Below are 22,552 nucleotides of genomic sequence, written 5' to 3'. Positions count from 1 at the left end.
TGTGATATGCCAAGCGTGAGATCCCAAATGCACCACAAATAATTGGTCTTGTGCCTTTGCTCCTCACGTCCCAGTCTTTCTTCTGCTCAGTTTTTGTCAATTGTTTCTTGCATTCTTAATTATTAGCAAGGAAGGATAATACATGCGAACACTGTGGGGTAAATACTTTTCCAGCCAGGCACAGCAGGCCCCAGAGATGGGTTTTAGTCTGCAGAGCAGATGATGAGTTATACCAGGCGTGTACAGTCCCAGTGACCGGCTGAGCTGCTCCTCTTACAAACTTGGGAAGGGTTTGACTTAATACCAGTAAAGTCACTCAAGAGGAAAATGAGCACCATTTGGTAATGCTGAAGTATAATCAATGTTATAAAAACAAACTCATTTACTGTCTAATCCAGATTACTCTTACAGGAGGGATGAGGAGAGAGGGAGGGAAGCATTGAATTCTTGAATCACATTTTGCCCCAAAGGCTCCCAAGCAGCCGCCTGGGACGTACGTTCATCAGCTGGGGCTGGAGCGGGGGCTGGGTGTGTTTCCAAGACATTCTTTGTGACAAAGATAATCTTATATCCAACTTGAGAATTTGACAAGCATGGACTTGATTAACTGGGCTGTTGCAGTGTTGTTAGAGGAGCAGGACTGTACAAACCCGGTGGGTTTTTCAGAACTGACCCAACTGGGCTCCAGTGAGGCCAGAGACAGACCAGCAGCGATGCTTCTGTACATCTCATCCTGGTTTTTCCCCATTAAGTTCTTCAGCGCGTTAGCAAGCTGGTATCGCTTGGTAGCCTGCTTGAGAAGATGAAATCGGGGCTGGAAACAAAATAAAACCCCACTAATTCTCTAATTAGTAACATTTGTTAGGCTATTTTTTTTCCGTAAGGATTTAGCCTGATGCCTTATCACAGATGTGTAATTCCTTCTCTTCCTCGTTGTGTATCCAACGTTGCTCATGCGATTGCTGTACTTGCAACTGCAAGCTTGCTATTCCTGTGGTCCAAACGGGACCACGTGTGCCGGTACAGCACGGAGGTGATTCAAAGAGGGAATACGGGATCGTACACGTTCTGCAAACTGGACTAAGGGCAAAGGGGATGGTTATCTTGTAGGAGTACTTTGGAGTCCCACTTCAAACCACTGCAGAAGCCAGGAGAAAATCCAAGGGAGGGACAAGCTGAGATCTTGCTGAGATCCCTTCCAGCGGCTGAGAAAGCTGTTTTGCCTCTGTGCTGAGCTCTTTCTTGAGCAGTGCATCACACCCCGCGCCACAGCTGGTGCTGATGAATTTCCAGCAATATTGCTGCCAGGCTTCGAGACCAGACTGAGATTGTTGTCTCAGTACGCCACAAGCTGTCAAAGAAAAGTTGTCGTGGTCACTGAACCAGTAAGGCAAAGCCTCAGAGCATCGCAAGCTCTCTGCAAAGCTCTTTCCCCGGTCAGTCCTGTGAAAAATAACCATTTCCCTTCTTTCAGGGCAAATTTTAGTAAGTTTGGTCCAGAATTGTAACGCCCCATGTAACCCTGTGCAGGAAGCTGCAAAACTTCACTCTGAAAGTGTCGTTCTTGCTCCCAAATCTGTTCCTGACCTCGCTGCATTTATTTCACGTGGGTGTGAAATTCTTTTTGACCTAATTACAATTCCCACTTGGCATTTTGGCGCTGGAAATTTAGATGTAGACCTGCTGAACAAAAAGTGTGTCAGATGCAGTGTGGTCACCTCTGCCTTTCAGAGCGGAGACGAGCAGACGAGGGCTGCAGGCACTGAGATCATTTTACATTTAAGCCAGTGTTTAATTCTCCTAATAGCCCCAAGATTGCAAGAGCCTTACACCCAGGATTAAGAGACCTCCTAAATATAGGCTTGTGGCAGGGAAGGTAAAAGAACAACAGAGTCACTGAGAATTGTTCTTGAAAAACATTTATTTCTGTAATGGGTTTATAGCGCTGACTCCCAAGCCCCAGGACAACACAGTTTCCCCCTACACATAATTCTGGGGACAGTTACCTTTGATGGGAAAAAAAAAAAAAGCCATACAAAGAAGCCCCCCAAACAAACAGTTTGGTACCAGACAAACTGTGCCCGGGTTCTGTCTGAGCCTCTGCTGTTGAACATTTCATCCTGACTGGGACAGAGCCGCCCCGCTCCGTCCCTCGGTCACAGCTGCAGGACAGGTCGCTGCCTGAAGGCCCCAAATAACTGAAGATGTGTTGAACTGCAAAAAACCAGGGGGACGTGGGCAGAGAAGGCTGCTAGGGTTCAGCGGCTGCTATTTTTGCAGACATCATTTAAAAAGAAAATCTATGCGTTTCAGTTTCACCTCCTGAGCCCCAGCGTTAGGAAAGTCAAATACAAACCCAGAGACCAATGTACTCAAAATAGTGACCAAGTGTCCAGACGTTTCTAAGCCCCTCACTTTATTGTGCCATGATACTTCCAAAAAACAACAAAACCTCCACATTCGGATCATGTTGGATCTTATTTTTAAGAGGGAGAGGTAGAGATGCAGCACATAGCAGAGCAACTGTCAAGCAATGTTTAAGGCAAATTTATTCTCATTTATTAAGAGTTGAAGAATTTTTTTGTTGGTTTGCTTTGTTTTTTAAGCTGTTAGATAACACCTCAGCTGGGCATTTAAGCTTAGACAATTTAATCAAAGGTTGAGTGAAATCAACTCAAGTTGATGTGAGCCTAGAACAGCAAAAAATACTATTCACAAGAACACCAGTGAGAAAAAAATAATTAAAAAAAAATCAATGTTCAGAACTCCCTCAAAACTTTCTCCCCTCAGAGACCAGGTTGAGCCCAGCTAAAACACACAGACATGCATGCATACAAAGAAGGACACGATGGCAAGCCTCTACAAACACAATGCTGAATGGGACCAAAGCAGAGCCAAACCTAAATTCCAGAGATGCGAGAGCATGGACAGAGTTATGAGTAAAAAAATGGGGAGAAAAAAAAACCAGAACCCCAGAGAGGGATGTTTCATGAGATGGAATGGAAAAAAGAAGTCCACTGTATGCAAAGGAAGGGAGTTCTTAGGTGCACACACAGAAAGCTGGGGATTTCAGTTGCCTCATCTCTCGGTTGTGTTAGTTTGTGGTGCCTTTCCCCTCCCTTTGAGATCCGGGTGACGGTGCCAGGAGGTTCGTGCGTTTACTCAGTCTGTGCATCATAATTAGCCCCCCCTGCTTTCTTCAGCTCGTTCTTGATGTAATCCTCATCCAGCTCTTTATGGTCACTGATCACAAATTCTTTGGCAAAGTTCTGCAAGAGATAAAGAACAAGCCTGTTAAAAAGGGGGATCCTTGTCCGAGTACCTGAATAAAGAGGTGTTACCCAGCTTCCATGGCTGTATGAGCTGCACACCCTTATCTGCCGTGGTAGGGATGATAAATAGAAAGCTGTGGATGCGACAGAAGACTAATGATGGCAAACCCCAAGACTTAACCTGGAGAAATGTTGTGTTTCTCGTTCTAAAGTCACCAGCTGCAAGACCCAATCCTGCCCTATGCAACAACTCTTCCTAGCAATAAATGCATAGGCTAGGTCAGGTCAAGTTTCCTAAGTAGTATGAAAACGAAAAAGCTCAAAATTGTTGACATTCTAACTTGCCACAGACCGAGCATAGTCTTTGGTGAGTCACTAATCCTGCCTGTGCCCTGGTCCTTTTTAGGACCCCTTCTCCTAAAACAAGGAGAACAGTGGTACAGTACAGTACCGTACCGCACCGGCTGACGGGAGGATGCTTCCATTAAAGTTTGAGCAACACACAGAAGGCACCAGGAGCAAATAAGCCAGCTTCAGTAGATTTACTGACTCCTCCTCTCAACTATTGTTGACATCGCGGCCAAAACCAAGATGTTGTACCAGGCAGGCTGCTGGTGTTGTTAGTAGGCTCCACTATGCTCTGTGGTCTAATTATCCAAAGTGACCTTTAATTAAAGCACTTTATTAATACACTGCTGTACTGCAGGGCAGCTATCTAGCTGTGTGAATGCTCTTCACAGCTTCTGGGAGCTGGGCAAGCCTGGGCAGCACACTGTGATGTCAGGCTGCGAACAGAGAAAACCTTTCTTGGAACAGATCGCGGTGAGCGGGGTCCCACTTGTTGCGGCGGTGGCACTACAGGCAGGGACTTGTCCCTTTGTGGGGGTTGTCCCTGCTGCCTCGTAGCAAGGGTGGCACACGTGTGTGCACAGATATTTCAGCAAACGTGCACGTTTGCTTCTTGCTTTAGCCTTTTCCTTCCCTTTCTAACCACAGCTGAACACACTGTCTGTGTCTTTCCCTTCCCCCCAACCCACACAGGTTTGAGCACGAAAAACACAAAGCATCCATTGCACTCTGCAGGGCCAGCGACAAACCGAGGACAAAAAAAAATGAATTAAAATCACAAATGCTGCAATGTCTGAGGAAAGCTGCCATGCCTGGTCACGGGGAGGATGAGGCGATGCTCTGCGAGCAGCAGGCATCTTGTCCAGGTCTCCCCAGCGCTGGAACAGCCCCAGCGCAGCCACGGAGAGAAAGGGGCTCTGATTGGTTTCAGACTCTAAGCCATGGGAGAGCTCTTGATTTGGCAGCGTCTCAAGGGTCTCGGTTTGGGATCAGAGTTGGGTAAAGGAGGGGGTGGAGGAAGATGCAGCTTGAAAGAGCCTCGGCACCTCTTTCATGCGATGGAAGGGAGAGCAAAACAGCTCCCTCCCCCTCGCCAGTCTCCCAGGCTGCGGCTGATCCTGTTTCACGCTGCAGGAAATCCTCACTGCTGAGGAGTTGCTTAGGGGGAAGGAAAAAAAAAAAAGCTTATATCAGCTATGAGAAGCCTTGTCTGCTCCGCTTTTGTTTATCAGCAGCTAGACAAAGTCCTAAGAAATAACAACGGCTTCACAGCACCATTTTGCACCACGCATCAATGGTCGGCTTTTCTGGTGCGAGGACACATTACAGGCACTTGTCCATGTCTTAGCAGAGTTCAGGGAAAATGGAAAAGAAATTGTTTATTTAGAGAAAAAAAATCTTTTTTTTTTTGAGATGGGAAATGAAGAGGCAAACTGCCCAAAACATCTGATTTGCTCGTGCTCCTGCTTCCAGATCTCCTGTGTGAGATCTCTGCAAAGCTCAGCTCTTGCTAAGACCAAACAAGTGATTTTCAGCTTGCTCAGAGGTGTGCTACCTACATGATTTCTGAGCTGAGCCTTTTCAATTTCTTTTCTACATGCTAACAGGTTTAACAAATTTTCCTCACCTCAGGAAGCAGATTATCCAGGACTACCCGACTTCAGTGCTAGTCTTTGCCCTGACTTTAGTGAGACCTGAGACAGGCCCATAAAATCATTTCTGAGAGGATTTCCATGAAAAGGGGGTGTATTTTAGCAATGCGGGGGGAGTTTCATTGAATGCTTACTCTGCAGAATCCAGCTGATTCTGAAATTAAAACTGCAAATGCACTCATGCATAAACAGAGGGGAACTAAATTATAGAGACCACAAAGTAATTATAATTACCCAAGTGTCTTCTCAACTAGACAGTTATCCAGATGATTCCTGGGTGATGATCTGTGGGCACCGGCCTCTATTTCATGTCAGTGCCACCAAGACACCTTGCAAGGCTTGAACAATCTCCCCCAAGCAGTGGCCAGATGGGTCATGCTCCCAGCCATTCCTAAATATCCTCTTAGCTGACTGGGCCACCTCTTGTGCCAGATTTGTACCCTGGGAGTGCAATCTGGGTCACTGCTATTAATAACTCTTTGCTTTATTCCTTTCTGCTGGCAGGTGCTGTCAGGGGCGGCTTTGGCTCTTCACACCAGCTCTTAACCACCACCACGTCTCATCAAGCCTGGCCCCAAGGGGAGAAGATGCTTCCGGTGAGTTTGCTGCCTGGAACTCCTGATTTCAATGTCCTGCTTGACCCTTCTTCAGCCGTGGCCTCCCTCATCAGTCTGAATTCACTGTTTTGAGCTCTTTGGGGCTGAGCTTTTGTTAAGGGTGCAAATCGTAAGGTGAAGGGAGGCACAGAAGTATTTTAGAGACAGCTGAAACTGCCTCCTGTGTCATCAGGGTAGGAAGACAGAAGGGACTGTGGCTCTCAGATCAGGAGATTGAGCACTCATGATCAATAACAGCACTTTTCAGCCATGGGCCATCTTAGCCAGAGTTCACTTTTTTTTTTATCCCCACTGAAAGTGCCAGAATGTAAAACTGGGGTCTGATGTTAGCTAGACCAGGTGATGGTCCTTATTCTGCATGACTGTCACCTGCAATTATAACTAACCGATCGCAGCAAACCGGCTTCTGCGAAGCACCAGGGAAGATCCTAGCTTCAAGCGGTTAACAGCAATGCCAACAGGCATCCGACTTCAGTCAGTTTTCTGTTCTGCCACCAGATTTTCTTTCTGCCCTTAAGAGACTGGGGTGGGGAAAGTCCCTGCTTTCTCTTCTCTCACCCGTACCAATACCCAGTGCCTCTCAGGAGAGCTGCAGAAGTCAGAGCTGCCTGAGGCGCAGTGCGTAACTCTGATGCTTGGGCGCTCGTTTTGCTGACATGCATCTTCATTTTCCATCCTCCACTTCCTTTTCTCTTCTCCTCCCCCTATCCCCAAGCTTTTTACAACCGCAGCAAGCCCTGCGAGTGAATTCTGGCCTTTGTATTCACCCCAGAGTCACCAGCAGCCCACAGATAACAAAAACAATGATGCCATTTATCTTTATCACTCTCACGACACCACAGTGACCGCAGTCTCTTTGCTTTGCCTCTCAAATCACTGAACACGAGGTAGAAAGTGAGGTTTACTCATGGTTCTTCAACACACCTGTGCAGCACGTGATTCACTCACTGCCCGAGTAGCAGAGGGTCACAATTTTGCAATCCAATCCCCCGTGTCAGCCTCCCTGCGACACAACAGAGAGAAGGGGCTCCAACCACGCCGGTCGGGTTGCAAGAAGTGAGCCCGCGTCTCTCCCTGGGAAGCATGAAATTTGTACAGCAAGCTCAGTCCAGCCTTCCTCCTTGAGACAATTTTACGGGGGGGACAAAAGGGTGGAGCAGATTTTCTTCCTATTCCAGGCCCTGAATGTTCAGCATCTGGGGCCATAAAATTTCCCTAAGCTGGCCAAGGGAAAATCTGTCTGGTGCAGATACTGTACCAAAAAGGTCTGCAGAGGCCTTTATAAATCCCAGCACGGGCAGGCCTGAAGCCAAAAGGAAAATCCTTGTATCATCTACAGACACTTGGGTTCTTAGCAGCTAGGGACGGTGCCAGGTAGCTGAGCAGCTTCTTGCTGGTTTTGTTTACACTGGGGCTTGAAGCAGCCTCCGCCGACGTTCAGAATCCCCAGTTCCACTGTGCTTAATGTCACCGCTCCCATCCACTGGTCATCTTATTTTTAGTGCAGATACAGTACAGAGGAGATGGCATCTCCCAGGTTTCTTTTCCAGGATAGGGTGAGTCCTAGACTTGGGGTCATGAGGAAGAAGGGGCATGTCTTACGGCTGCAGCAGAGGTAGGGCTTCTCCGAGTACAGGGAGAGCTATAAAGTGACAAGGGTCTATAGCAAACCTGGTCCTGTGATCAGCTGTCAGAGCCCAATCTATCAGCAAAAACCCTCTCTTCAAACCTGCTCCTTGACAATTTTTACATGGACCAGTTCCAGCCACCGGGAGAAGCCGGCTCAAACCTCTGGCAAACACATCTCTGAGCAATGGGAACTGCATTTCAGCTGATCTGCAAATTCTTCCCATCTGTGCTGCATCCCACTGGAAAAGTCACAGGGCTGTGTGTTGGATGGAGGGTGATGAGAAGCTGCTTATTCTGGCCTGGAGAAGTTACTTACAAACTAACCACCTTCTCTAGACCAGGACTGGGAGTTCTTGAAAAGTCCATATCCATTTGGTATGGTCATTACAGTAAACCAGAAAAGGAACAATAGTCAAAAAGAACAATTCTGTTTGCCTTCCCAGCAGGATCTCACGCACTCCCCTGAGACAGACTGTCTCAAAGCCACCGTGACACAGCCGTTACCGTATGAGTTTGATTTTCTGACTGCCTCTAACAAAGCTATTAAACCATCTTCTGTTTAGGCCACTGTGCTAACATGACACACCTAATGCACATACTTGGAGTTACAAATGTCATATCTGTCCTGAGACCAGGGGCAGTAAACCCACAAGTGGGTTCTCCCTCATGAGGCACCAGCATCAGTGCAGTGAGGGATCCAGAGGAAAAGAGAACAAAAAAATATCCAGCCACGAGCTCCAAAGCAGGAACTCAGCAAACTTGTTGACATCACTAAAGCCAGGCAAATTCCTCACCAGAAAAAAAAAAAAAGAATAAAATGCCACGAATATTTGCTCACAGTAACACAGCTGTTTTACCCTGAATACGATTTAGGCAAATAATAGAGCACATGACTTTGTGGGGGCAGGAGTGCTGAAGAAAACAGAGAAGAGTCAAAATTCATGGAAGAGAAGACAAACTGGGAAAGGCTGGGCAGTCCCGTTGCTGAGATAGCCCTGCAAGGGAATTCAGTCCCGTCAGGAAAAAGACCTCCATGCTGCCTAATGAAAGGTTAAAATCTCCTGATGGGAAATGCAGTCATGAAGGGCAACAGCTTCACAGAGAGGAAGCAACACTCAGAGGGAAACCAAGTCCTGTTTTCAGTTCTCAGCACTTAGGCCAAAACTGGACCACTTCAGCGCCGGTTGCCACTCCCAGCCCCACAACCATTGTGCCTGGGCTTGTCCTTACTGGAAGAAGAGCACCATAACATCATCCCTCTGCCTCTCCTCAAAGGGAACGGGGCTGTTCAGTGGAAGGCCTGACGCCCTGGTACTTAAAACCCACAGCTGCCAGATTTCACCTTGCAGGAACGTTTATGGCTCCATTCACACAGGGAAGTCTCCACACGTTAGTACTTAAGAAGATCTAGATAAATACTTGTTCCCCACCTTCGCCTTCCTTCTGACCTGCTCTCAGCTGAACTACTTGGAAGAGGTCAGAGGCTTGATCTAAGATTTCCAGCTGAGGTAAAGAGGAAAGGATGGAAAATAAATGGCTGTGAAAAAAAAAAAAAAAAAAGCTACTGAAAGTTCCTTAAATGCAAAATCCAAAATAAATACAAGAAATGAAAAAAAAACATTTTCCAACATCATTAAAGAGGTAATAAGGATAGTCCCAAATAAGCAAGAAGACCTGATTCTCAGCTAGTACAGATCAGGAGAAGTATAGCTGTTTGCACCAGATGAGATCCATCCCTGTAATTTTACAGTTATTACAGCTAAAAATCAATTGTCCTTTCTTCCTGAGAGATTTTCTGGCAGCCTCTTCCGCTGAGTATCAGCACTGCTTCCCAAGCCACCTCCCTACAGATTTCACCGCACCTGCTCCCCCTTCCAAGGGAGGAACACAAAAGCGAGGGCAACCCAGTTCCTCTCCTTGCTTTATGATATTTCATCCTTTTGTTCACAAGCCCATAATCTACTCTTCAGCAGTTGATATCCCTTATGTTTTCCTTATGGCAGGTGCTTCTAGGAGACCATCAATAATCACCATGTGTGAACACTCTTCATCCTACAGACGCAACACGGTGGGGTTTGCTTGCTAGGCGGGATTCCAGCTGACTGCCTTTCACTTTGAGTGTCTAGGCGGAAGAACAACGTTTATTGGGGTTTGTTCAGCTCTGAGCAGAGCTCAACCGTCGCTCATCGATGGATCTATGACATAGCAGAGAATACAAAGCAGGCCTTCCCTCACCCTGAAGATTTGGTCTTAAATAAAGAGCCACAGTTAGCTTTTGCAAATATTACAGGATAGTGAGAGCCTTTCAAGTTTTACTGAGGGCTTTCCAGGCTGAAGAGCTGTTGTTCTGGAATCGCAACCGATCACTTCTATAGATCACAAAATCAAAGCTGTTATCTCTGTACAGAAGGCCTCCTTGTGCCACGCTTCCTTGGAAGGAGAGCCGTGTCGCATGGGGTAAGTGCGCCTACGGGCCGCGCACGCAACCGAAACTGCAGAGAGCCAGACTGCACCGACAGGCTAGGTTCTCTTCAGGGTTTGTAAAGGAAAAAATTCCCATTTTAGGGTACTGCTTATTCCAAATGATGAACCAATACTGAGTCAGATTTGCAGTTTATCATTACAACAACCAACCAACTGCATTTTTCTATGTATAACTCACATCTCAAATAATCTCTGTAAAAATCAGAACCAGTGGGGTGACTGGGACTGTACTTAAAGGTCAAAAGAACTAGTAAGGGTGAAACAGCTCTGGGATAAATTCCCTCCACTAAATTTCAGTTGGACTTCCTTGTCCTCTATTGTTTTGACAGATTATCTGCAAGGTTACATGCATAAAAAAAAGAAAATAGTTCTGCTTTTCTCCCGCTCCACTCAGAGAGATCCAGTTCCACATGCAACTCAAAAGAGTTGTCAAGATAATTTCTTATGGAAAGGGGATCACCATTACATCCATAATTTCTTATGGAAAGGGGATCACCATTACATCCATAATTTCTTACGGAAAGGAGATTGCCATTGACGTTACATTCAGAAATGCTTTGGAGTGGGTTATAGAAACAGATGCTCAATGAAAGTGTATTGAGCACAAGTTGTATTGTTTTCATATTTTAGTACAGATTAATTGGCTTTTAAGTGACAACCAAGCATGGTTAATATTCCACCAGATTATTAACTCATACAGACTACTAATCAGAGATGAAACAAGTGAAATTGCAAATTATATGTAGCAGACCTGAGGGACAGATCTTAGAACAGCACGCAGGAATGCTATTCAACTCAACAGAAATAAACTGTCTAAACATCTTTTTTAAAAAAATCTTGGGCTTAGTGACTCATGTAAGAGTCATTCATTAGTACTCTGTAATTTCCTCTTCAGCTACAATTACACAGTTTCAGCTGCTTCACATGAACAGAGATTTGCTTTCCTATCTCTCAGGTGTCCTTACGGAAATTTTATTTTCAGAACGAACCCCTCTGCGTAGTTGTCATTTTGAAACACTTAGCACCAGTGCTTATCTTCTGGAAGGATATGAATTTATTACATTCTTCATGCTTCTTATCTAAATATAATCTTCTGTATTGTACAGACTCCCAGTGAATTGAGGGGGACTTTGTCCTCATCCTTCATATTGTCCTACTGGGAGATTTCTTTACGCAGGCGAGAACACAGTTATTGAGGGAGATTATTTAAATGGTCAGCCTGTAAAAAAGACCATTTCTCATGCACTAGAGAGCTATCCCTAGGTTCAGTTGAAAGAGCTAATCTTGCTTTAAATACTTCTTCAGTGGAAACATGCTAAACCTTAGCATCTTCTCTGTTCAAGTCAGCTTTTCAGTACGGTTCTTTGCAGCCTTCCCCAATCCACTCCTCGTGTGGCTGTGGCTTGTTTTTCACTGGCTTGGGGCTGACAGAGGAGCCCAGCTCAGAGTGCCCTTGGAGGCCCTGACACAGGTAAATAAGCTCAGCTGGGGCAGACAAATCCAAGTGAAGCCCTTCCAAGGTGTGTACTGAGCACATTTCTCTTTTTTTTCCCTGATACGCCCAAGGGTGAACAGAAGACTGTACACATCTAGTTAGCTATTAAGAGCTGTTAGTTAATTGGTACTGATAGGGACTTCAGACTTTAGTTGATTAGGTCCACGAATTCATTGTGCAGAGACAGAAGGCCTCAAGAAAAGTTTAAACAAGGGCGTGGGGTTTTCTGTTTAATTTTAGCTGCTTAACTTAATAGTGCCTTGTTCTCTACCACTCAATATGATGTCATTTCCATATCAAGGAAAGAGATGAGAAACATCTTAATGGTGACAAGGAGGGGAGTGCATTTATTCTCTCATGAAATAGTTAAGAAAACCTTAAGCTCAAAGGTGCTTCTTTATGCCCGAGTGCTCAAAGGGCAGATGTTAATTGTTCCTAGTGGAAAGAAAGGCAATAGGAGACTGTCTTCTTTTTAAAGGATTAACTGCCTGTAGAGCTAAAAGCGATGAGAACTGGCAGTCAGAAGCAGAAGGAAGAGGTTACCTGTACTACTTCTTTGACCAGAGTCTTGTCGGTCCCAGTTTTGGCTCTCTGCAGGCCACTGACATCCTCTCCAATCCAAGTGATGAGGGCAAACTTGACTCGCTTGCTCATGGCGTCGCCGGTGGTGAATCGGACAAAGCCAAACAATCGAACATCATCTGGAGAGACAAAGCAAAAAGGATAAAATTATTAAAACCAGAAACATCCCTGCCTTGCCATTTTCTGGGCTGAGACAATTGCTCTAAACTTAAAGATCAAGCCAAGGCACTCATCCTGCGTTACAGTACCATCATTTGGGATCAACAGGGCAATACAGGGGCTCTGCTCATACACTCTTCGCTTGCAAGGCGCGCTTTGCCGGTGTTAGGTCTACCTCTTCCTGCGGTGCTCTGAGTTACTGGGAGGAAACTGGCTGTGCTGGCCACCCCACGTCACATCAGTGTGCTGCTAGTGAGTTTGGAAATAGCTAAAATACAACCAACAGGCAGTTCAAGAGCACACAGCTAACCCCAGTTATACAGTTAGATCATTCATCTGCAGGTCACTGGTCATAAGGGAAGAAAGTGATTTCCCAGCATCTCTTTCTTACAGGACAGCAGGTCACATTTTAAGGTCACATTTTATAACATATATTCAGAAACTGACCATCGTGCAAATCTGATCCTTTCCCCTCCTTCCCTTCAGCAACTTTTCTGGCTCACCTGCAGTATGAGTTTACAAGAATGAGGGGAGAAGGAGCAAAAGAAAAATCTGCAATCACTTCCCCAGATGTGCTTTTCTACTCCTTCTAAAGCCCTGCAGAGAAAGGCTGTGGATTTTAGAACTGTTCTGATCTTTGTTTCACAGCTGGTTTCTGCTGTATCACGCCAGACTACAGTTATTTAGTAAAAACCTTGTCAACTCCTTGTCTTGAAGAGTTGGTTCCTTCATTGCTGGGTGACTCATCAACTGAGGCAGTTGGACGCCTCCATGATCTCAGGCACTTAGAAAGCGTGTGATACCATCCACTCATCTCCCAGCTTCGGTGGCGTGCACGGTGCTGGAGCCCTCAACCAGCATTGTGCCGACAAGCAGAGCAGATGGACAGTTGTGCAATCGTGGAATATACCTAATCATAGCTACGTCATCTGTTATAGGTCGCTGAAGACCTTTTAAATGAAATGAGATGACTCAATATAGAAGAACAAACTTGCTGTTTGAAAAGAATCATGTTCATCCTTGTTGTGACCAGTTCAACATGCTTTATAGCTATTTGCTGCCTTGGCTACTGCCAGGTGAAGATGCAGGCTCCAGGTGTGGTAATGTTTGCCAACAATCCCCATCCCTGGATCCGTTACAGCATGCTCCGTGAGCGGTCAGGGCAGCCTAAGGAGCCTTGGGGATGGGGAGAAGCAGCTCAAAACTGCTCAGCCTCCAAAAATGAGGTGCTAGAAATCAATGTGAAAAAAAAAAAAGTGAGATGTTCGCTGAGAGATCTCAGAGCTTCTTTAACACTTTTTTTTGACAAACTGTGGGTAAAGACAACTTCCCCTTGAAAAAAAGAGAAGACGTTTTTAAGTCTGAAAAAAATCCACCTATGCTCTCCGTGTTTTGTTCTCTATGTACTTTTTTGCCACTGACAGCAGACTACTGGGGAAAACTGGAAAATGTATGCAGGGGTGTGTGTGAGCCAGTCCAGTGTTTAAAACAAACTCCTCTGAAGATTTCAAAATTGAAACAAAGAGAGGGATCTTGTTCTAAGGAAAAATCCAGATGGATCTTTGGAAGGAGAGTAAGAGTCAAGTGTATCGACAGCGTGGACAAACCAACCTTCTCTCTCAGATACCCTGTTACTGGCAAGTACAAGAAACGCACAGAGAGACTCCTGTTTCTGACAGTAAATCCTCTTCCCAAGATTGATTAGAACCATAAATGAACCGACAGCCAGGAAATACCCAAGGTGAAGAGAGACAGTAAATCCCCTAACGTTACTATTAACAGTTCTATGAAAAAACCTTGCTTTCCCAGCTCTGACAGTAAAGGAGGCCACGCTCTGCTAAGAATTATTCTGTGGTTCCTATGGGAACACAGCGCTGGAGGGCACTTTAATGTCATCCAGTCCTGGCCCCTACTCTGCTGTAACCGCGTCACAGCCCTTCCCATGGACCCAGCACTTCCCACCTTGAGTGTGTAGGTTCATCCCTGCCCCTTCTTCCCATCCTGTCTGAAAGGAGCTTGATCAGCGGCACCGAAGCAAGCCAAACCCAGCAATTCCATGCGGGCTTTCATCTGTTAGATCACCTACTACTCTGTGAGTATGAGCAGCTCTTACTTCATCATGTGAAGTCCCAATAAGTTTAACGAGCAACTGAGGTTGGATGCGGGGCTCTGAGTCACTGTCCTGGGCAGAATTTACCTGGGGCAGGTTTAGCTGTGGGGGCTTGAAAGGTTACACCCGAGCTGTGCGCTTTCTCCTCCTGCCTCCCCATGGAGGTTGTGTCCCCACAGAGGGCAGAATGGGCTCTTCAGCTGCTATTTTTCCATCCAGTGTGTTTAATATAAACTACCAGTACGTGATGCTTTACCTTGATGTGCCAGTCTGTGAATTGCAGCAGCTGAGGAGCATTTCTGAGCAGCAGCTGCAGAGAAAGCCAAGCGGACATGTGAATTGCAGCTCTTGGCAATTAACATTTCTCTTTTCCTAAGAGGGCAACAGGCCAGATGTGGAGATTTTTAGCACTGGTTCAGCCCGGGTATGTGCCCCTCCAACTGCAGGTCAGAATCCCTGCCTGAGCAGAAGTGGTTGAGTTTCACGATTAGTCTGAAGCATGTTCAGTGCGATAACGGGATCAAAGCATGAGTTCTTTCATGCGCTGATTTCCTCTTTCACAGTTAAGCGATTCTACCCTACCACGTGACCTCGCTGCACTGGAAGTCACCAATGCCATCAGTGTCAACTCCCCACGAAATCTGAAGGCATTCATAGACCCTCCCCTACCCAATTTCACACAAACCCACTTATAGTGGTTTTAGGAATTGCTGGGTGTGTGGGAGAGTCTAACAAATTGTAGAGACAGTAGATTTCCTCTGAAGGAGGAAATCCTGCCTAGCTCTACACAACCACCTTCTGAGTCACTGAACCATGACTTTCAGGGCAGAGAGAAGCAAATAATAGATCTGGGTAGAAGGGAAATAGCAGCTTTCTCACAAATTACCAACAGCAGAAATTAACAACATTAATTCCTACTAATATCACTATTCCTTTAACTGTGGTTGTACAGCAAGACAATAGGGCTATACAAACAATGAAAAGTACAACAAACGCCTTAATGAGCATCACTTAGTATTTTTCTCCAAACCCCTTACTTATCAGCAGGCAGGATTTTCCAAATATACTGATTAAGCTGCCCTTAGTGGTCAACAAAGCTCGATGCCAAGCTGCAGAGATCTCCTTGATGGTATTCTCTTCTCTTTCATCCACTCAAACCCTTTGGTTCAGCTGTACTAAAAAATTCCCCCTTAGATTAAAATGCACTGACTCATCAGTAAAGGAGAATAGCTGCAGGAAAGCAATACACTGTCAAAAGCTTCACGGTTCGTAGCCTTACAGCTCTGAACGGCCAAGCCAGAGACGTGCCAAGGTAAGACCAGCGCTCCCAGTTTCACCTGCCTGATAAAGCAAGGTCACGTACAGCAAGGCAGCTGTGAGCGATCCGCCTTTGTGTTCTGTCCAACAATGAATTACTGATGGCACGTGACAGGTTTCATGAAGGATTCCTTTTGTTTGTTTCAATTGGATTAATTTTACATCCATTTGTCAATTTTACACCTCTTCAGTCACCCCTGTAGTCATGTGGCTAGAAGTGCAGGCAGAAAATCCTCCCTACCTCTTACTGTATTCTTTTTTCTCCTCTTTAACCCTCTGTTGAAGCCTATATACCTCTGATGCAATGCTGCCTTGCACCATTCCTTAAGTCATCTTAAGCCATCTCAGACAAATACAAAATGTTTGCCATCAGGACCATAACCACAGGGCATCCCATAACAACCTTACCCACCTAACCTGGGGTGGCTGACGTGAGGACAGGGGACTTGGGACACAAGTGCATGGGGAGGATGAGCCCCCGCTGACTTCTCCAGCTTCCTTTGGTCCAGCCACCAGCAGCATTTCATCAGAACGAGATGCTGCTACCCCAGTGAGAGTGGTCCTGCACTGGTTTCTCTCCTGACCTGGGTATATACTGGAGTGCAGAGTGGGGGGAAACAGGGGATCCAGCTAATCTTTGGAATGGTTGCGTTCGTCGGCCAGGCTGGCCCCAAAACAAAAGGCATGCTAAACATAGAACGCTCTTCTTTACCTGCTCTCATGCCTAGCAGAGGATGGTAAAAGGCAGACCCACAGCCATGCTATTTTAATTAAGCATCACTAAACTGAATGCACAGAATTGCTGTTTCAGTGCAGAACTTGACCCACAAAAATTAATGAGACTATTCCCTAAAACAACCTCCTGTCCATTGCAGGGGACAGTCTAAGCTGGCAGCTGGGAGATCGCTGTCAGACACAGGCCGTTTCAGCTGACCCTGCCAAGAGCAGGGCTAGCACGGGGAGCAGAGAAGGCACCGGGCAGGGAAACGCCGCAAGGCCAGTGTGAGATTCCTGTAATCCACCCCGACCCCAGGTCTTCCTTTAAATAGATATTAAGGGAAAGCAGGCACCATGAACAGTAAAGAGGAAAACCAAAAGCAGTAGGAGACTGATTTACAAAGCCCATTTTAGCAACTTAAGATGTAGCCAAATACAGATAAGCACCTATCTCGTTATATGTCCTCGTGCATTTTTACAAATCTTTCCTACAACCTGAGGTGCCAGCGTAATCTTAGTGACCTCTCAACTCTTAGCTCCTAAATTTTATATGCAGGCCAGGCTTTACAGGACAACAGTCATTTGCCGTAGGAGCCGATTCTGTTTCCATTTTCTTCTTCATATTTTATGTCAACCAGAAATTATTTTATAGGGTATTTATTTCAGACCAGAGATTTTCAGTTCTTCCTCGTGCTGAATGCACAGCGTGGTTTTGGTTTGATCTCTTCAGGCACATGAATAACTATCCCATTTCATGCTGTCATTGCAATTATTTATCTGGACCTATTTATCTGGGCTTTCCAAATACAAGGGTCATTATTTCTTTTGTCGGAGATGCGTTGAAAAAGAACTTTTGAAAAATACACTTTTAAAAACTTAAAGTAAGCCACCGACAGAGACAATGCAACATCTCTGCTGCTTGGAGGCGAGCCGAGGGCGCGGTCAGGTGTTACTGACACACACAAAAGTTTAGGCGGATGTTTTTGACCGGATTTTTAGTTCAGCACCTCAGTTGCATGTCATTCCACTCTTCTCAGCAACAGCATCACCAGCCCAGTTATGAGACTTGGAAATTAAAAACAACAACAAAAAACCTCAAGAGCCTTCACATCCTTCCGTACAATAACCTTCAACTCTTATCTGTGTTTCTGGCTTCAAATCCACCAGCTCAGCTGGTTTTTTGTTTAAAGTGTACTGACGGCACAAACTACTAAACACCAAACTAATGCTTCGCCTGGATCCACGCCATCTGCAGAGGCAAGAGCTGTAACTGTGAAGCAAAATGGATCAAAAGCCTTGAATTAAGCCCTTGTTTAATGCAGAGGTAATCTGTGCTGTTAAGCCCAACCAAAACAGTCCTTAGCCAGAAGACACAGGGGTTGTCTACATGGTGTGCTTAATGACCCTGACACAATTAATGTCCTCAACTTTGGTCCCCAGACTCTTTGGGTCTGACAAAGGCCAGTACAGTCAGGTACATTGGTCACTACGCAGGACTGCAAGAGGAAGTGCCACCAGGAGCCACCGCCTAATCATACAAGGACTTCACTGCGCCAGTGGTTTAAACCAACCTCCTTGACTTGCCTTTGGGATAGGCTGGAGGAGAGGTGTTCACACATCTGGGGCTGGTCTTTAGAGGACAAAGACTACTGCCTGATTCTAAAGCAGAGTCTACTACCTCCTAGCCAAAGTGCTTGAGTTGTCTTGTGGCCTGCCACAGACCTTGACAGCAGCAGCATGACAGCGACTGATAAGCAGAAGTCCAAGGTTCAGGCTGTGTTTGCAGCGTAATCCTCAGACCCTGAACAAAAGGGCACTGAAGAAGCTTTTCTTACCATGTTTCCTTCCTGCAAGTGGCAATTGCTGTCCCCAAACAGTGGGATGGGAAAAAGATGAGAGTTTGGTTATGCAATTCCTTAAACTTTTCTGCTCATACGCAAAGCTTAGTGAAGAGCTGAGGAAGAAAAAGCCTCCGCCTCAGGATGTGTAACGTGTAGGTCTGATGTGCAATGCGTATCTGAGAGTAGAGCAGCGAAAGTAATGAAACCCACACGAGGCAGAGCGGGCGCAGCAGCAGCTCCCGGCGCAGGGCACACGGACCTCACCGCGCGAGGAGCTCAGCGTCTCAGTCTGTCGTGTTCCTTCAACCGCAGCCCACCGAGCGCTGCTGGGGTCTGCAGGGAGCTGGGTTCTAACACAGTCTTTTTGAACTGCTACATCCATTAAAGGAAGCAATTTCAGTTTCTTGCTTTTCCCTTTGTCCTCAACCACTCTCGTTCCCTGAGGGGGTTTGGAGAATCAGAGATGGGTTGGGCCACGGTCTGCATGAACAGGGTTATGTATGGGGGGGAGAAAAAGGGAAAATACAACCCTGCCACCAGCAACCCCCTCCTGCCCTTCCTAACCTCTGTCGTTGTGCAAGGCGGGATATCCACCACAGGCAAATGTCTTCCACGCTGGTACAAAAGACCTTCTTGGTCTCAGAGCCACATGAATTAGCACACACTGACACCGCCTGCTCTGTAATTTAATGCCCTGGAGGGAGCAATACAGACCGCATGCCGAAGGCGCTTTTAATAAGAACAGTTATTAAAGAAAGCGGGGGACACAGAGGTTTGCCGCTCAGAACGGCACTGAAATAGATGGTGCAGAAAGCAGAACAGAGCAAGCTCCGACGGAGGGGCTTGGTGACACTTTGCACGCTGATGTTTTCAATTCCAGCTCCCACTCTCACCTTCAACCACCAAATTATGCAGCTGCAGTACTTTGTGGCTTTCAGGGCAGTGTTTTTCACAAAACAGGAATCCAAAACAAGTTTATTCTGATGGCAGTTTTTAAAATCTTTAAATCACATTTTTCCGAAGCTGTTTGCATTGATAGTAGCTCTTCTCCCCTCCAGGAAAATGTAGAAGGAGATGGGGAGTGGACCAGGAGGGAAGAGACGTAGCAATAGGAAGGAATAATATTTAGCAGCTCTTCCCATCCCTTCCTACTCTTTTTCACTGACTTTGTTTCAGTAGAAACATTCCAACCAGCTCTCCTTCATAGTAACATTTGGCACCTTTCTTCCAGATGGGAAGGAAAGCTCTGACTTCACTGCTGGCAAGCGCCTTGTTTTCTGACTACATCTGGTGGTCCAGGCGAAGGGTTGCTGCGCAGATGGAGGCACCAAGACTTGCATCTCTTGCTTCCCCAATGGCTGCACTGGGAAGGTCCTTTCTAGCACTCAGCCAAGAACCCGGTTCCTGCATTTGCCTGGTTCTTTAAGCCTCCAATGACTGCGCTCCAGAGGTGGGTCTGAGGACAACCGCTTGCCCCCGGTCTGTGGAGGAGCAGCCCATATCAGGTGCGTGTGAAGGAAGAGGGAAAGGGAGCAATGGAGCAGCTATAAGGGATTTAGCTCTACACTGAAGGCTGACAATAGGGCAACAGCCTACCCCACAGATGCTCTTTACTTAACTCTTCCCTTACTGTGCTTATGCCTAAAATATGCAAAATTTCCTTTTTGCTGTAAAAATGCTTCAGTATTGGGGCCAGCTTGGCACTTTGCTGGTATAAAACAAGGTTTCCTTAAACCTTGTCTATTTTCATACCCTGTTTATAAATAAGGGTTTGGCACATGCAAATGATGGCAAGAAAACAAAACTGGCCATATTCCAAAGTGCACTATGTGCCTCCGTTAGCTGTTACGTGCATCCTACCCAGCCCAACCGGTGCCCGCTCTCTGGCAAAGCCCCTCTGCCAGCTTAGCCACTTCCCTTTGCTACAGAAGGGAAGACAGGAACTGTTCTTGAGAGGGTGCCACTCCAGACAATACATTACAAATCAGTTCAAAGTAAGACATGGACTTTTTAAAAACAGGGAGCAAAAATAAATGAGGAAGGTTCCTCTGCAAGCCTGAGATGTCTGGAGATGCTCAGTTATCTTGGCCGCAAGAGGAGACAGAGAACATGGCACTCAGTTACTGAAGCTGTTGACCTCCCAAGAAAACTACTAACCCTGTGGGTAACGTCGGGGTGAACTTCAGAAGTGCTGAGCCCTGGGTTTCCCCGTAGGCCAGGTAATTGCTTTTTTCCTTATGTTGCCCATTAAGAAGAGTTGAGTGGGAAGGAGCTCTTGCAGTACAGGGTATCAGCTCTTCTGACACCAACTACAAGAGGATCCTTTCCAGTTTTGAGAATTTTCCCTGCAAAGGTCTCAAGAACAGCTGGAAATGAGTAGCTGTGTTAATCCTAGTAAGACCCCACTGCAAATGTCGTAGCAGAGCAGCCTAAACCGTCTTGATTTAGTGGCTGCTTTCCAAGGACTAAAACATATTTTTCTCCTCTGATATTTATTGACCGATCAGATCAGTCCTGTCCTCACTTAAGTTACTGGAAGTTCTCCCCTCCAACTCGGTAAAGTACAGCCAAGCCCTAGGACTTGACAGACCAATTTGGACAGGCACTGGTGTTTCAACAGCTGTGGGACTGTGAGTACAGTGCCTCCGGGACTCGCCCCACCTCGAGAAGGGAGAAACTGCTCAACAAACAATTCCTTTGCAGTACAGAAAATGTAATTCTAAAAACACAGGCTCACCGTAATACCTGATTGTATAGTAACCAGATGAGTGAGGAAGACTTGTTGTAGTCCAGTACTAGTTACAAAAGCTTCATGTCCCATGTCACTTGGTGACATTGTTAAATAGCAGCCAAGACAGGAGAAAAAGCTATACAATCCCCCCTAGAAGTTATTTTGAGAAAAAAGCAGAGCCTGCTTTTGTAAAACACATCAAAAGTTAAGATCAGATGAAGTTAAGTAATCCTCCATTTATTTCCATTTTCCCCTGGCTTTGTTTCTGCAGTTAATGTTCTACAACCGACAGTTCAGCAATCGACTGCCACGTTTAAACGCAGAGCCGGGACTGCTGCGGTTGTGCAACGCCACACAGACGATTGTTTTCAGCGCTCTATTGTTCCAGCCAATCTTTGGCATAACCACTCTCCTCTCAGCTTTCATATTCTTAAAAAATCCGAGCAAGCCTCTTAACTGCAGTTGCTTTAGCGCTATGAATACAATCGACAGAAGAATTTTATTGCAAAGTGATCTGTATGGCTGCGTCTTTTTAGCCAAGAGAATTGAGTCTTTTTTGCTCCTCAGCGATGCTTTGCAAGTGCAGGGCTAAACAAGAAGGCCGTTGCTAATCAAACGTTTTATCATGTTTAGAACCGAGAAGCAATGAGAAATCGTGCAAAGAGGGGAAAAAAGCCCAAGGACCTTAAGCCTAAGGGTGAGACAAAGGACTGGCTGGACTATGGACTTGAGGGAGTTGTGCTCCGTGGCGGCTGGAACCCCGATCACGCAGGACAGGGCAGACACAGGGGAGCAGCAGCGCTAATTCCAGGTCACCCAAGTTTTCTCCCATCCTCTCCCCCCACCTCGCACCGGGCAGCGAGGAACACGGTGAGGTGCCGAAGGAATCACGACGGAGCTTACCTGTGCACTTCCTTTTAAAGGTTTCATAGTCTACCCCTTGGTCTCCAGGGACGATCGTAGAGCCGTTGTATTTAAAAGTCACCCTTTGGGAAGGGGAAAAGAGAAGGGGAACGATACAGTTAAAAATCGCCCTTCGGGATGGGGAAAGGGAGGGCGAATAATATATTTAACAGCCCTTGGGAAGGGAAAAGAGGAGATGGGGAAGAACAAACTGTAAAAACCCATCCTTTAGGAAGGGGGGAAGAGAAGGGAAGCAAGGTCCGTACCAGTCACCCTTTTGGGAGCGGGGAGGAGGGAAGGGGAGTCACCGAGCACCGGTGCCCTGTCCGGGAGATGCCGGGGGCCACCTACCAGTTCACCTCGGTGGCATCGTCCCTGACCAGGTTGTACGCCTCCCTGCACGCCTCCTTGTCGATTTTGGTGGCCATGGGGGCGGCCAGCCGCGCCGGGGAGGGGAAGGGGGGGGAGCGCGGAGCGGCGCGGAGCTGGGAGGGGGGGGCGCCGCCGCCGCTTCTTCTGCCGCTGCCGCCGCTGCTACCGGACCGCGCAGAGCCGGGCCCGCTGCCGCCCCCGCCCCGCCGCCGGCTGCCAATGGCTCCGCGGGCTGCGCTCAGCCTGCCCCCGCCCCTCCCGGCCCCGGCGCGGGGGTTTCGGGGTGATGCAATAGCCCGGGGACGGGGGGGAGGGGGGAACGC

At 46.7% G+C, this 22,552-nt stretch overlaps 1 protein-coding gene across 1 annotated transcript; it reads right to left on the bottom strand.

Annotated features, from left to right (window-relative positions):
- Positions 1-1,903: 1,903 nt before the first annotated feature.
- Positions 1,904-22,371, bottom strand: COTL1 (coactosin like F-actin binding protein 1). The gene is made up of 4 exons (XM_010124084.2): positions 22,209-22,371; positions 21,858-21,940; positions 12,041-12,198; positions 1,904-3,269 (listed from the first exon to the last, which is right to left on the bottom strand). The coding sequence occupies exons 1-4, from the start codon at positions 22,283-22,285 to the stop codon at positions 3,159-3,161; spliced, it is 429 nt and encodes a 142-aa protein (XP_010122386.2). The 5' UTR covers positions 22,286-22,371; the 3' UTR covers positions 1,904-3,158.
- Positions 22,372-22,552: the final 181 nt, after the last annotated feature.

The sequence above is a fragment of the Chlamydotis macqueenii genome, chromosome 13, assembly GCF_036417535.1.
Source record: "Chlamydotis macqueenii isolate bChlMac1 chromosome 13, bChlMac1.mat, whole genome shotgun sequence".
NCBI lineage: Eukaryota > Metazoa > Chordata > Aves > Otidiformes > Otididae > Chlamydotis > Chlamydotis macqueenii.
The sequence above is the reverse complement of the archived record's forward strand: the minus strand, read 5'-3'. Positions and strand labels throughout refer to the sequence as shown.